The sequence below is a fragment of the Cydia fagiglandana genome, chromosome 1, assembly GCF_963556715.1.
Source record: "Cydia fagiglandana chromosome 1, ilCydFagi1.1, whole genome shotgun sequence".
Lineage (NCBI taxonomy): Eukaryota > Metazoa > Arthropoda > Insecta > Lepidoptera > Tortricidae > Cydia > Cydia fagiglandana.
Window position 1 is genome coordinate 2,498,000 of NC_085932.1, and position 15,938 is coordinate 2,513,937.

At 39.3% G+C, this 15,938-nt stretch overlaps 1 protein-coding gene across 1 annotated transcript in view; it reads left to right on the plus strand.

Moving 5' to 3' along the window:
* The window catches only part of LOC134674442 (ATP-binding cassette sub-family G member 1), a 74,688-nt gene extending 61,182 nt beyond the window's left edge, over positions 1-13,506 (plus strand). Inside the window, exons 5-14 of the mRNA XM_063532552.1 lie at positions 220-365; positions 5,379-5,502; positions 6,313-6,427; positions 7,069-7,283; positions 7,832-8,000; positions 8,605-8,705; positions 9,108-9,263; positions 9,915-10,123; positions 10,611-12,465; positions 12,727-13,506. Of these exons, the coding sequence (XP_063388622.1) occupies positions 220-365; positions 5,379-5,502; positions 6,313-6,427; positions 7,069-7,283; positions 7,832-8,000; positions 8,605-8,705; positions 9,108-9,263; positions 9,915-10,123; positions 10,611-10,752 (1,377 nt within the window). The 3' untranslated portion in view covers positions 10,753-12,465; positions 12,727-13,506. The remainder of the gene's footprint in view (positions 1-219; positions 366-5,378; positions 5,503-6,312; positions 6,428-7,068; positions 7,284-7,831; positions 8,001-8,604; positions 8,706-9,107; positions 9,264-9,914; positions 10,124-10,610; positions 12,466-12,726) is intronic.
* The last annotated feature ends 2,432 nt before the right edge of the window (positions 13,507-15,938 follow it).

A 15,938-nucleotide genomic window follows, 5' to 3' on the forward strand; every position in this document is an offset into this window, starting at 1 on the left:
AAAATCGCATGCGAGTTCGCGCACCGTCTAAATCAGCCCTAACTGTGGTGTTTGCTCGAGTGCCATTAAATAATAATCTCGTAAAAATGATCGAATTAAGATAAATAAATACATAGAATGAATACCTGGTCAATAAGAATATCATCCTTATCTTATTACGTGCATATTGAACTGTACATACTTATAGTTTATCTTTAACTAAAATCTTCTTTCGAACAGATAAGCGAAGTGCTGGAAGACCTGGGATTGTCTGGCACAGAGAAGACGCGGTGCGGTAACCTGTCAGGCGGGCAGCGGAAGCGGCTGTCCATAGCGCTGGAACTGCTGGATAACCCTCCAGTACTGTTTCTGGATGAACCCACCACGTGAGTATATAATAACCATGTTTGACATAGTCCTTGATCAAGTTCTAGAAGACCTGGAACTTCTGGAACTGCTGGACGTTACTTTTGCACTTGGAGCGGGTCACAAACACACTATAATGTTAACGACAGCCGCTTTTCAATGAAGGAAAGCATCGTGAGGAAATCGGGCTAATTCCAATAAGGCCTAGTTTACCCTTTGGGTTGGAAGGTCAGATAGCGGTCGCTTTCGTAAAAACTAGTGCCTACGTCAATTCTCGGGATTAGTTGCCAAGCGGATACCAGGCTTCCATGAGCCGTGGCTAATGTCGGGATAACGTGAGGAAGATGAAGATGATGAAATCGCATGCGCCAAGACATGAAATGCATAAGATAGATGAGCTAAATTAAGCTATTACCGGTATAATTATCTCTAATAGGTATAATTAAATCATTCCAACACCTAGAGGTGCCTTGATGCTAAATACACCTTAGGGGGCGTCCATGTATTGCGTGAGGTGTTGAGGACTTTTGCCCCCTCTCCCCTTTTGCTTCTGGTGAGATGTCATGTGGTTTTCCTAGACACACCTCCCCCTAACCTCACGCGATATGTTTCAAAACAACACAAATACAAATTACAAATTTGAGTATAAATGCGTTGAATTTATAAAAAAAAAACAATTTGCTTTGTCATTTTTTAGAGTAGTATTTGGAGGGTTGTGTCTGATTTTGCCATATTTAGTCTTGAACCATTTTTAAATTTAATTGTCTCGTATAAAATACGTGATATTTGGTGATATTCGGCGTGACCCATATTACTACCCCCCTCGCCCTCGAACATCTGACGTAATTAATGGATGCGCCCTTACAGTCCAGCTTTATAACAATGGCCACATGACGTATGATGCCAATCAATACAATTAGAAAAAAGTAATTGTTTGTAGTACCTACCTATACTATTCATAGTATTCAATTTCATAGCTCTTCGACAATGACCATTGAGACAACTTACAAAATGCATTAATTAAAATTCTCATTCTCACGCACACTAGCGTTTTAGGTTGATTACTACACCTCTACTAGTCAATCTAATGTCGCAAGAACGTAAATAGACGCCGCCATACAATCGAGGTTACTTTCTCATTTTATAACAACTTGCTGAAATAACATGAAACATATTCTGGAAATGAATTAGAGATTAACTAGGTACGATATAGTAAAGATATGTGTGGTCCCACGGGTAAAGGTACCTTATGGCGTTTGGCACTTACGCTATTATTAACGCCGCTCCAATATGATTGCGGCGCTATGCGACGTATGCGCCGGTCACCATAAGGTACCTACCTTTTTCCGTGGAACGTCACATATCTTCACTATTTCATATCTTGTGACTCTCTAATTCATTTCCCGAATCGCGGCGCCAGCCGCTATAAGGTACCTTTTGCAGTGGAACGACACATATATTTACTATTTCATATCTAGTAAGTGTCTAATTCATTTCCCGAATCGAGCCGGTAGTAGCTTCTGCGTAGTCAGGCCGCGGGGGCGCCGTCTTTTGCGATCACGCACTCTAGAACAAACACTATGCCTACACATACGCACACAAACCTTTTTTTGCATTATATTATTTTTTTTGTAATAATGATTTATTGAAGGAATAAATAAAAAGCTTTAGAAAAATACATTTGTCTTACATTTTACTTCCATCCCAATTCTGATATCGGATCGGACAATGTGAAAACGCTCTAAATCTCATCAGAGGCGAAGGAGAAAAATGTCCAATACCTGAACGAAAATAATAGGTATTGTGGTTAATGAAGTAGGTATTAAAGTATGAGCCATTGTCATCTTCATCTGCTAATATAATTATTTTTTTCGTTTGAATGGTTGCACAAACATAAAGAAAATTTACATAAATGATTTGTTCATGTATTTTATTTATTTATTGTTAGTTTTCATCATCATTCTGTTGTCATAATTTTGACAGGAATGATTAAGTTGTTTATTTATGTAGGAAAATCTTTATGATTTGACATCAATTAACATTTTACGCTTTAAGTAAAAACAAAAAAACCTTTTTTTAAACAACAACATGTGCGCTTACCTACAAACTATACATTAATGTAAAGGGAAGGGATAAGCAGGGAGAATGTGGAAGATAATTAAAAAACACGTCGTTGATTTTCTTTATTTGTATTAGCGACGGCGACGTTACAATAATCGGCTATTAGCCTTAATGGCTGCCTCTTCTGGAATTAGGGTTGCCAGATGGTCGGGATTTGGCGGGATTCTCCCAATTTTTAGCATGAGTTCCAGATTCCCGACAAGGTGAAAACTGTCCCGAAAAATAGCTTCACGTTATAAAACAATAATTTCAACTTCCGAACTATCGTCAAGCGAGCGAGCGACCCGCGTCGAGATGACCGAGACTGTTCAAGATCTCAAAAAAATTATACTATTTTTATATAGAAACGTCTATGAGCAGAGCAGCTGACGTAGGGCCAATAATGTAAAATATCGTTGTTTTAATACAATTACTTTTTCCTGAGTTAAGTCCCATAATCCCGAAAAAATTATATTTTTTCCCGATAATAGCGCCTTTCGATCTGGCAACCCTATCTGGAATGCCGATCCGCACACCCATCCCATGAGTTCCATCTAACAGCGAGATCAGATTCTAAATTACGTAAAAAATACGTAACTGTCGCCAGTTAGTTACTGATCAAAAAGGCTGTAAAGGTTGCAAACCTTACAGGGCGTTTTCAGAAATAAATATCGAAAACCCGATTGTCACAGATCCCGGTGTTTTTGGGTTCTTTCAACTCAGAATCACTAGCATATTCAATTCTGATGATAAAATAAAATGTCCCAAAAATTTGTATGAAAATTCATTTCACTACGTCACGCATAGGGCATGCTCCCGGGAATTCCCGAGACTGATTTTTCTCGAGAATTCCCGGGAACGGGCACTTTCAGCCAGTATCGGAACTGGAGACAAAATTCCCGGGAAAATATCGAAATTTCGGGAAATTTATAAATGTTATGTTATATCGATTTATGTCTAATTGCGAATTGGCTACAAGCCAAAATTATGTTATACATATATATATATATATATATTTTTCCTAATACAATACTTTGTTCAACAGACCAATGGTATATGAGTACGTTTTCTTCGACTGGTTACATTTGTAACAGATTAAGATCCAGTTTAAGTGACAGAGTTTAGATGCGATCAGTTATGTACCGTCAGTGTCATCTGTCCAGTCCACAAAAAAGGCTCGAAAAAGAGATGGTCAAACTATCGAGGAGTTGCTTTACTCATTACAGCGTACAAAGTTTTGTCCAACGTACTGCTCAAGAGGCTGGAACCATATTCTGAAAGAATCCTTGGGGATTACCAATGTGGTTTCCGCAGAAACCGCAGCACGACGGACCAGATTTTCTTGCTCAAAGAAATTATGAAGAAGAAGTGGGAGTACGCCCAAAGCGTTCACTCTTTGTTTTTGGACTTCACTAAGGCCTATGACATCATAGATAGGGACGCTCCGTATGCCATTCTTGTAAATTTTAATATCCCTAGAAAACTAGTAGTACAGCAACAAAAGAGTGTAGGATGCGTGTCAGGGTAGGCGGTGAGCTGTCCGAGGAATTCAAGGTGATGACCGGTCTAAAGCAGGGAGATGCCTTATCACCCATGCTCTTCAACTTAGCCCTTGAACATGTTGTCCGAAAAGTGTTAACGTTGGACATAAGGCTGGAATTGAGCAGCAAGCACAAAGTCGCGGCTTTCCCCTAATAAAGCCAGGTCGTCCGCGTACCCTATCACGCGGACGACCTGGCTTTATTAGGGGAAAGCCGCGATGAAGTAGTACAGGCAGCCAGTGTCTTGGAGCGAGAGGCCCCTAGGATAGGTCACAGGATTAACCAGTCAAAACAGCGCAGCCCTCCATAAAGTGTTGATGTCCAGGCTTCTCAGTAGAAATACTAAGTTAAGGATATATAAGACCGTTATCCGACCAATCCTTATGTATGGGTGCGAGGCCTGAACACTAACACAAAAAGAGGAAAGTCAGCTCCTGGTAGCGGTAAGAAAGATCTTTCGCAAGATCCTGGGACCTATCAAAAGAGACAACGGCACGTGGAGGATACGGGAGAACCCCGAAATCGAGGAGTTTGGTGGCTGGACCCAATATCATCGGCGAAACGAAATCCCACAGACTTCGCTGGTTCGGTCACCTATTAAGAATAGGAGAGGATCGGGCTACCAAGAGGGCATACCTGGGAAGACCGACTGGTGGCCGCCCGGTAGGTCGACCCAAGTACCACTGGGGAGACAGTGTGGAAGGAGATCTGCGTCAGCTTTAAGCCGATAATTGGCAGGAAACGGCGCAGGATCGGGAAAAGTGGCGTGCTTTCGTTTCGGAGGCTAAGACCCTCTTTGGGTTGCTGAGCCGTATTAGTTACTTAGTTAGTTGATTCTTAGAAAACGTCTGAATTTGAATATTGACATTATAGATAGGTATATTTTAGTCGAAATATCAACCGTTAAGTATGATTTAGTTTAAAAACTAATAGAAATATTAACTAATCATTTGGTTATACTAATTTCAATCAAAATGTTAACTTTATTAATTTTCCCGAAATTTCCCGAATTCCCGGGAATTCTCGGAACTGGTCCTGACCCAATCCCGGGAAATTTGAAACCTTTCCCGAGACTGACATTGCATGCTCTAGTCACGCACATAAGTGAAATTTTTTTCATACTAAAACGTGACGTAATGAAATGGACATTTTGGGACATCTTTTTTTTAAGGGTGGGATAGAGAATGCTGTCGATTCTGAGTAGAATGAGCCCAAGAATGAAGATGTGAAAGAATCAGGTTTTCAATTAAATATTGAAAACCTGATTCTCTGAAAATGCCCACCTACCTACTGGTCTATTCTATGACTTGAAACGTGCCCTCCTTAAGTTGACCTTGGTTTTCTCGCGTCTCTAATCGCATTTCAATTATTAATGTTATGTTTTTTTTCCAGCGGACTGGACAGCGTGACGTCAGCACAGTGTATAGAAATGCTAAAAAATTTGGCGCGTTCAGGCCGAACCGTCGTATGCACCATCCATCAGCCTACTGCCTCTATATACTCGCTCTTTGATCAGGTAATTAGCTATAAATAATTATATAATATATTTTATTTTTGAAGTGAAAAGTTCTTTAGCGGCGCTGGGCACTTTTTGAGGTGGGAAAAAAATTATAAACTCGAGACAGCGTAACGCGATCACGTGACCGTAACGTTTAGATGGCCACTCATTTAAATCAATAAAGAAAAACTCAATGACATTACATGAAAAAGGTTCTAGTCTTGTACGGGTTGAAATACGAGGATCTCACAGTTACATTCTAACTGTATATCACTCAAATATAATTCAATAAAGCTACGAGTACATCTTGATGTAATCGCTAATAAAAGTGAATAGTATTGGTGAATGAAACTCAAAATATCATGACCAAGTATATTTAGACGCGAGGTATGCAAGGTAACTTTACAATTTCTATTCGAATTTTAGACAATTACCGCTACAAATTTGAATTTCTAATTTTAAACAAGCTCACTGACCAGCAACTTTGGAACTAAAGTTTTTCAGAAAGGAGGATAGGACAATTAAACTTTACATAGTGCTGCAGACATTTTGGACTAGTCATTGGTTTTCACCTCGGCACTCCCGGAGTGCAACCCGTTGTTTTTTTTTTGTAATATAGCCATGTCAAAGAACCATCCACCTCATGTCTACCTTACCTTATAAAATGTCATTCTTTGGAACTTGCTAACAATGCTAGTTTAACTACGTAAACAAACCACCATATTGAAATGATGATTTCAATATGGCGGTTTGTTTACGTAGTTAGCAAGTTCCAAAGAATGACACTTTATCATGCCATGTATATGTTGGCAAATTATGCATTTGCAGGTATACATCTTGGCAGACGGTATGTGCGTATACCACGGCGCGAGCGAGAACACAGTGCCGTACCTCGCCAGTGTTGGTCTCCAGTGCCCGAAATACCACAATCCCGCCGACTACAGTGAGTACAACAAACACCAACATCTTAAAGCTGTAATAGACGGGCGTACCAGACCGTGACCTTTGGCCGCTCAAATCCCATTAAAAACCTTTTCATGTAAAATGTTGCCAATACTCAATGGCTAGCACTGTCTAAAAGTTATCAGATCTCATGTAGAGCCAAGCTTCTAACTCTACATGCCCTAACTCTACAAGGCCTAACTTCACAAATTACACCCATCTTAGGCACTATGGTCCCACCGCGAGCTAGTAAGCTATGAGTTATCGGCTATAAACACGAACAAAAGATAAGCACTCCCGTGTAAATAAAAGAGACACGGCGATATTTATAGTTACTCGCCCAGCGGTGAGCTATAAATATCGCCGTGTCTCTTTTATTTACACGGGAGTGCTTATCTTTTGTTCGTGTTTATAGCCGATAGCTCATAGCTTACTAGCTCGCGGTGGGACCAGTGCCTTAGTCAAAATAATATGTGGCTTGGCCGTTTCGTTACCGTCACATGTTTTGTTATCCTACAATCATAGTCTTTGTAGTAAAGAAACGGTACTCACTAACTATTTGCTTCGTCATAATGGCTTAGACTTTCGCTACGCTTAGTCAAAAAGGATTATACACACTTATACTAAACTGTTCAATTCCAGTGCTAGAAATAGCGAACGGCGAATACGGCAGCTTCAACGAGCTATTAGCAGTGGAATGCAACAAGATGGACTGGACACGCGCACCGACGCTGATGCCCAGCAAAGCCGATCAGCTATGCAAGACCACCATCTCTGCTGCGGTCAGACCCCCGTCCGAGTGGTACAGATTGGGCGTACTGTTTCGGCGGTGTTTTATACAACAATATAGAGACTGGGTGAGTTTTATGCACCGATGACGACGCCGATCGAATGCCCCATTGCGCGACGTGCTAATGCCCAAAAGATTACAGCTTGCTATCATCTCTGACATATTTAAATTTGACATATACTGGTAAACTTACTAGTGCGACTTTGTAATCACTCGAACTTCCACCTTACAGTTATCTGCATTTGATGTCTTACACAATGAAACGCGCAAAATATCTGACACACTCTTCCCTCAAATTAAGATTGTGACAGGTATTTTTGCACCCTTTATTGTGTAGGATATAATTTCAGGACTGTGTATGGATGTTTTACGCTAGAACGGGTCAGGTCTTGACCGAGCCCTTTGACATTTAATTTTTCTATCGAAAATATCGATCACGTCATAGAAAACGAAGAGTCGGAAGCTTCGGCCCGGACCCAGGCCGTTAGTTTAGTAGCGTGTGTCATCCTTAAAGTGCAAAATATTAACCGGACCTCCTTAGAATACCCACACTGCGCCTGTTTAGGGACTTTAATCAATATTGCTTATGTTATGACTGAAAATTTGTTCTTACAGACGGTGACCCACCTAAAAGTTTTGTTACACATCATGGTGGGCGTGTTGCTGGGATTTCTCTTCGACGGATCAGGGAACGACGGCGCCAAGACATTCTCGAACCTTGGCTACCTGATGATATCCATCGTCTACCTGATGTACACGTCGCTTATGCCCGGGATATTGAAGTGTAAGTTTTTTCTCTTGCATGTAATTACTGACTAGTGTTTGACAGCTTCATCCAATACTTATCAAATCAAATCAAATATCATTTATTATCAGGCAATTAAGGCCCTTACAAACTAACATACCTACATACAATAGTAAAATCTTACAAGATAAAAAATTATTTCGGCGACACAGCGGTTTTCGGTTGTGTCGCATGTTCCGGTGTAGGATTTGGCAGATTCCCACGGAACGGCACTTATGTTTGAGACAACCTATTTGTCACCTCTATTGCTTGAAATTAAGTATGAAGATGGCAATTATTGGGACAGTGCACATCTTGTACGAATTCTGTTTTGCTATGTATAATTGTATGAAATAGAATAAAACGCGTAGTGTTTTTCACGCGCGAGATAGTATCGTGGCACATTTGTGTTAGGGGTGCAGACTGCTGCTGCTGATGTGTGACAAAGGACTATCTTTGTTAATTTATATATAGGTATTTAAGTGTTAAGAGATTACTTAGATCGGTGCTAATTTAACAATTGTGGCTTTCCATAGAAAAGTGTAGGTACTAATAGACATGCAGCATTAAGATATTTCTTGTATTTAAAATGTTTTTTTTTCAGTTCCCGCCGAGCTGTCGATCATAAAGAAAGAAACGTTCAATAATTGGTACCAGCTGAAGACGTATTACATAGCGCTGCTGTTCACTGGCGTTCCAATTCAGGTAATTAAGTCCATACTAATATTATAAAGGTGAAAGTGTGTCTGTCTGTCCGTTAGTTATAGGCGTTAGCATTATCCAGGCGCTATACCTACTTTAGCTGCTGTCACTAATTTCACGCAGCGTGTCGCAGGCAATAGCTAGTTATAAATAAAGTATGGAAATTGCATGGAGTATGCAAGTAACTTGCGTAGGTTGAGAAACTTCTGCAAGTTACTTGCATCGTGCATGTATAAACTGCTAGAATTTACTCTTCAAACTGTTGGATCGATTTCATCTCGATCTCATTTCTGATCGACAGACAGACAGTCAGTCACACAGACAGAACGATATTTATGCTCTTTACAGTACAACCCCACGATATTTGACTACCACATACATATGAAAGGTTAATACTTGTTTCAGATCTGGTACTCGTTCGTGTACTCAGCGCCCTCATACTTCTTAACGGAGCAACCTCAGGATCTATCGCGGTTCGCGATGTTCGTGTTGGTGCTTTCGCACACCACGCTACTCGCTGATGCGCTTGGCAATCTGATTGGGACCTTTCTCAATCCCATCGTGAGTACCTATTGTTTATGCATAAGATATTCTCGCATTAAAATACCCGGGGTATGGCCATAAGTACACTACCAGTTGCCTCGCATACGGGGGGTTGCAAGCAGGGTGAGTGATACCGTACTTAAAGTTGGCAATTTACCAAAAACATATTAACTAATATTCAGTACTGTCTCTTCTGTTCTTGATAGAGCCCTTGCTAGTCTAGTCTAGAGTCCATTCCTCCCCAAGTACCACTTGGGAGCTTTTTTTGGTTAGGCTTTAATAGTAAAAAATAATTGAATAAGTATGTTTCACCGCATTTTTAGGGTTCCGTACCCAAAAGGTAAAACGGGACCCTATTACTAAGACTCCGCTGTCCGTCCGTCCGTCCGTCCGTCCGTCAGGCACTAGGCTGTATCTGACGAACCGTGATAGCTAGACAGTTGAAATTTTCACAATTGATGTATTTCTGTTGCCGCTATAACAACAAATACTAAAAAGTACGGAACCCTCGGTGGGCGAGTCCGACTCGCACTTGCCCGGTTTTATTAATTAATGTTACACGTAAATTTTGTGTTACAGTTACTCCATATAAAAATAAACTGTCATAGATATAGGGACCACGGTTGCATAGTTGAAAAAAAAAACCTGTACCTATTTTACTATTTTCAGAACGGCACATTCTGCGGCGCCATCTACTCGTGCTGCATGCTGGTGCTGGCGGGGTACCTGGTGCTGCTGTCGCACATGTCCTGGTTCATGCGGCTGCTCTCCAACGCCTCCTTCATCCGCTACGCCTTCGAGGCCATCATCTTGTGCATCTACTCGTTCAACCGCCAGGCGCTACCCTGCCCTGAATATCAAGATTACTGCCATATGAAGTAAGTTTAATTTAACCTAAGTACCTCGGTTTTCTTAAATTTGGAAGGTTTTGTGTGAGTAGTGATGTTGGCCATAGCTTCAGTCAATTAAACTTATAGAACTTCCTTTTAGTAGGTACCTACTGTACCTACTTAAATATTCCTCCCATATTATAAATATATCTTCAATCGCTGTTTTGAGGTGGTTTATATAATCAGAATCGTAGTCTGAATGTATTGGTCACCGAAATTTGTCAAATAGAATTAATAGATTTATTAAGAACTGAACTTCCGAATTTTGTCAGATAATACAGCATCGTAAACTAAAGTTTATGATTTTCATTCTTAGCCATATACATACATGCTTACACAGAATTTAAGCTATTAGCAGATCGGCTTAAAAGCATTGTCCATAAGTACCCTGACTTTTTTTCGGAAGTAATCCCACTTGAGGAATCCTTGTTTTGCATTATATCAGCGCCTTACACTAGCCCCTTGCCATCCGCAGGCACCCAAAGGAAGTCATCAAGTTGTTCAGCTACAAGCCGGACAACTTCTGGGTGGACATCGTCCTGCTGTTCCTGACTATCGTGTTCTTTAGAGTGGTGGCTTATCTCACTCTACGTCGGAGTATCAAACGATCTGGTTAATACTAGTTATAGCAATACTTAAGAGCTGTACTGAACTGACTACATTTTTCGTAGAAAATTGGCGCCGGATTTCTTGAATCGACTTATAATAAGGGGGTGGTACTGGTGCTCGACGCAGTCCCAAGCAATGTCATCTTGAAACTTAAGTCGTTGTCAATAGAGGTGACAGCAGGGTGTCATCTATTGGGCATGTCGAGCACTAGTACCACCATCATACTAAATAGAGACATGGAAATGCGAATCAATTCGTTCCTATTTGCCCTTCTACCATGGCTAAAATTTCTACGAATATGACTAAAAACTATAAAGCAAAATAAATTTAGGTTTTACGGTACTGTACAAAATGCTAATAACATTGATCCTAATTAAGTCGATAGATAATTCAGTTTTCAAAATGATACTAAGTTTTGAAGACATTAATAAGTACTTAAATATAATGGAATTTAATTTAATTTTGTACTGAACCAGAAACGTCTGCGAACGATGCTATTAAGCTTAGGAATAAATTAAAAGTGCAAAAATTGAACTAGATCCAGTGGTCGTGAGTTGAAGTCTCACCCAAGACGGTAAATATTTCCACTTATAATTTTAAAATGGAATTTGCGACTCTGCCCATATGTAAAGGTTTTCTGTTAGTCAACAATTGGATTAAACATAAACATGAATTGGTGCAGGCATTTAACACAATTGTATAGTATGGGTAAGTAGGTAACTTAAACAAACATTATATTATTTATTTTATGATGATTTCTCCATATAAAATTGAAATGCATCTCATTATAGAGTAGGGTAATTCGCAAGTATCTAGCCACCCTATAACTAAAAATGAAATTATAGGTGAATACAATTCATTTTTAGTTTAGGGTGGCCAGTTACTAGCAGGTGGCCAGTTACTGGTTCATTAGGTATGTGTCGATTTTGATACGATTGTTAGGCTCATACTGTGACTTTTAAATATGTTTTCAAAATCATAAAATTGTTCGTTTAAAACCAATTATGACAAAAAACAGAAATCTATATATATTTCTGTTTTTTGTCATAATTGGTTCACCAGACACTAGTTCTTTGCCATCTCACACCAACCTTTAAGGATGACTCAAGCTAGAACGGTCCGGGTCCGGTTCGAAAAGCGTTTGACATCTCGCTTTCTACGACGGGTGATCTTGATCTGTGCTCACGTGTTGTGTTGCTTTTTTGTATATATCTAATGGACGGCAGGCGTGGCTCACTCCGTGATTTCGTCGCTTTGCTACAGGTAGCTAGAAGTACATCCGTTCGACCCCAATTTTGGGGTTTGCCATAAGCCGCACGTGGCGCTGTCGCCATCTACTGTGACAGACGCGTTTTGTTAGAGAGTGAGTCTTCTGTACCTAGTACTATTATTTATTCTGTGCTTACGGGCACTAAAACTGGGAGGTACCTAACTACCTACTAGTTTAGCGGTGTCACTCACGAATTCGAGCCAATCGTGCGTCTAACGCAACTAGTTGCGACCAATCACGGTGTAGCGGTGTCACACGCTGTACTGGCTCCACTCATGCCCCATTCATATTGGCCGTTAGGCCAGTCCTTAGATATACGTCAATGGTCAGACGCATCAGTCCGGACCCGGACTGTTCTACTTAGTGTGAGATCCTTTATGGTTGTTTTGGGTGGTGAGGCACCTGCATGTTTATAAATTATAAATAAAGGTATTTAATTGTTAGTATGTATGTATGTATGTATGTATGTATGTCACTTTATTGCACATAAACAGGTTTACATAAAATGGACAAAAACAAAACAAAAATAAAAATGTTATGTACAAAGGCGAACTTATCCCTAAAAGGGATCTCTTCCAGCTAACCTTTGAGAAAATGCGAAAGGATCAGATACTTACAGGTGAAAGACAATTTAATATGGACAAATAGCACTATGAGAATCTTAGTTAATCGTAAATCTTGATCGTGATCGTGAATCTTAGTTAGTCGTAAGTTAGTTAAGTTTGATGGGACTGTGATCATTGTATATTTAAGACAGTAGAATTATTGCTTTTTAAATATATTAAAGAAATACCAAATGTTTATTAGGTAATAATTTAGGCCCCTGCTTAGTAAATATGTAATAAGTTGTGATATAAATATCTGATTGCAAGTTATTGTGTAAACCGGTCATAATTAAATATGTGTATACTCAATTAACGTTACGTAATTTAAAATAAGAAGAAAATGTAGGTATATACATAGGTATGATCGTTAATATATATGTATACCTGCCACCCTAAAAATATATATTTTGTATTTTTGTACTTATACTTTGTACTTACATATTACAATCACTATCATATCATCAAACAGATAGGGCGCGTGTATGATGTACTGTAGGGGGCAGCACAGGAGCCCCCAGTTTATTGGCATGTGAACTGTAGAGGGCACCACTTACCTTGGCGTGAAGACTTCACGGTGAAGTGTCAATGTATACAGATTCAGGCCACAAGATGGTAGACCCTCCAACGCGCACGGTCCCAACATTTGGTGACATCTAAAGTGGCCATAAATGAAACAGGTGTGTGCAATATATTTGGCCACTCCGTTTGGCCACCACTTGTATTTGATGCTGACTGTACCAAAACAACATGCACTGGATGCTGTTATTCGCCATTAATATAAAATATGTCAAATCATGTAATTAAAATTATGACCAAGAGAAGACTTCGGAAATACTTAATATAAAATCGTATTTTTGTAAATAAATAAATTGATTCGATTATTTTTATAGTATTTTTATTTTATTATATCACATAAGTCTAGATAAACCTATTAAAATATAATTTAAATCATACTGAAGTAATGAGTCATAAGTTAACGGCCTCCTAGCCTAGTCGGTAGTGACCCTGCCTATGAAGCAGGAGGTCCCGGGTTCGAATCCTGGTAAGGGCATTTATTTGTGTGTTCATCACAAATATTTGTTCCTGAGTTATGGATGTTTTCTATGTACTTATATAAGTATTTATACATATGTGTATATTATATATATCGTCGTCTAGTACCCACAACACAAGCCTTATTGAGCTTACTGTGGGACTAGGTTGATCTGTGTACAATTGGCCTATAATAATATTTAATATTTAAATTACAATAAATTAATATGATTTAGATTTAGATTTCTTTATTTCAAGATGAAAATTACACTATAAATTTGCTACATTCGTCAAAATTATGTTTATCTTCTCATCATGATCGTCAAAAATTACATTATATATTTAAAAATAAAAAATATTAAGATTAATAAAATTATGTCTCCCAATAAGGATCGTCATGTACAAAGAAAAACATGTCAAACAATTGAATATAAACCAAGTTAACATTAAAGTCGATGTCAACATAAATAATTTGTAACTGTCATTAAAATGTCGAATTTAAACATAAAAATATCACAAAAGAACAAAATGTCATGTTTAAAATACAAATCTACAATTTAATAATAAATAAAATTACATATGTTGTTACAAATTCAATTCCATGTACTCATTTACAGAGTACAGAGGGTTATCCAACAAAAGGTTTCTCAATTTGCGCTTAAATGTTTCGTCACACGGCTCATTTCTCAGAGCGGCAGGTAGGTGCTCGTAGTAAGTAGGGCCGATTACTCGTGGGTTCTTTCTTGAAAGTGCCATGCGACGGGGAACTGTTCTCAGACGCCCTGCAGCTCGAAGCAGTTTGCCCGGAAAGTTAATGCGTGCAAATTGGGATATATTCTGTCTTACATATATCAGTACATCGAACAGGTACTGTGAGTAGTGCGTCATTATACGTTGAGAACCAAAAAGCTCTTTACAAGGGTGCCTGTCTTTCACACCGGCAAGTGTACGTATTGCGCGTTTCTGCATTATCAGAACTCTTTTGGCATCTGTTGAATTGCCCCAAAGCAGTGAGCCGTATGCCATAATAGAGTGGAAATGCGCAAAGTACACCTGCTTTAAGGCTTCTGCTGAGATAAGTGGTTTCAGTTTTCTCAACGCAAACGACGCACCACCCAATCGATCACAAAGGTTGTCTACATGGCACTTCCAATTTAGAGTGTTGTCAATCATAAACCCTAAGAACTTACTCTTTTCGCACATGGGCATCGGAAAGTTAGCCATGCACGGTGGCAGTTGAACCTTTCGACCAGAAAACAACATAATATTTGATTTAGTATAATTAAGCAATAGCCCATTTGCTGAGAACCATGCCTCCAATTGGTTGCAAGCATCATGAATTTTTAAAGCCAGTTGGTCATAAGAGCTTGCACCAACTAACACAGTTGTGTCATCCGCAAACAATACAGACGAGCCAGCTCCAATATTCGATGGCAGGTCGTTGACAAATAACAAAAATAAGGTATTTCCAAGGGATGAACCTTGGGGAATACCAATATTTATATCTCCTGCATCAGACTGGATTGACTTGCCATCAGTGAGTAATTTCACGACTTGTTTGCGGTCTGACAAGAATGAGGTAAACAGTTCATGGGCACTGCCTTTGATTCCGTACATTTTCAATTTTTTAAGCAATAACTCGTGATTTATGACGTCAAATGCCTTTGACAAGTCGCACAGTATAGCGGCAATCTTATCCTTATCGTCTAACCCTGTCATGATAGAATCGAATATCCTGTATGTCGCGGTGGTTGTCGACATTTTTTGTCGGTAAGCGAATTGGTTTTCGGTGAGCAGGTTATTCGATTCTATATGAGTCATAAGGTGAGACGATAGGACAGATTCTACCATTTTTGAAATGGTGGGTACTATTGTAATAGGCCTATAGTTATTGACGTCACACCTGTCACCCTTACCCTTGAAAACTGGACACACTCTTGTGTTTTTTAGCACGCTAGGATACGTACCAGTTTCAAAAATAGTATTTATGAGAATGACAAGTATGTCGCCAATAACAGGCCACAGACACAAAATAATTTTTGGCGAAATGTCAAAAGCATCGACAGTGTCACCTTTTTTTAACATTGAATGTAACGTCCTGTGGCCTATTTTATAAAGCTACAAGTTACAATTTACAAGCGGAAGTCTCGTTCTAATACATAGGGTTAGAAAGAGACTTCCGCTTGTAAATTGTAACTTGTAGCTTTATAAAATAGGCCACTGGTCAATAGATCACGTGTGACGACCGGCAGAGTGTAAGATGGTACATTGGTAGTTTCTAAGTGCC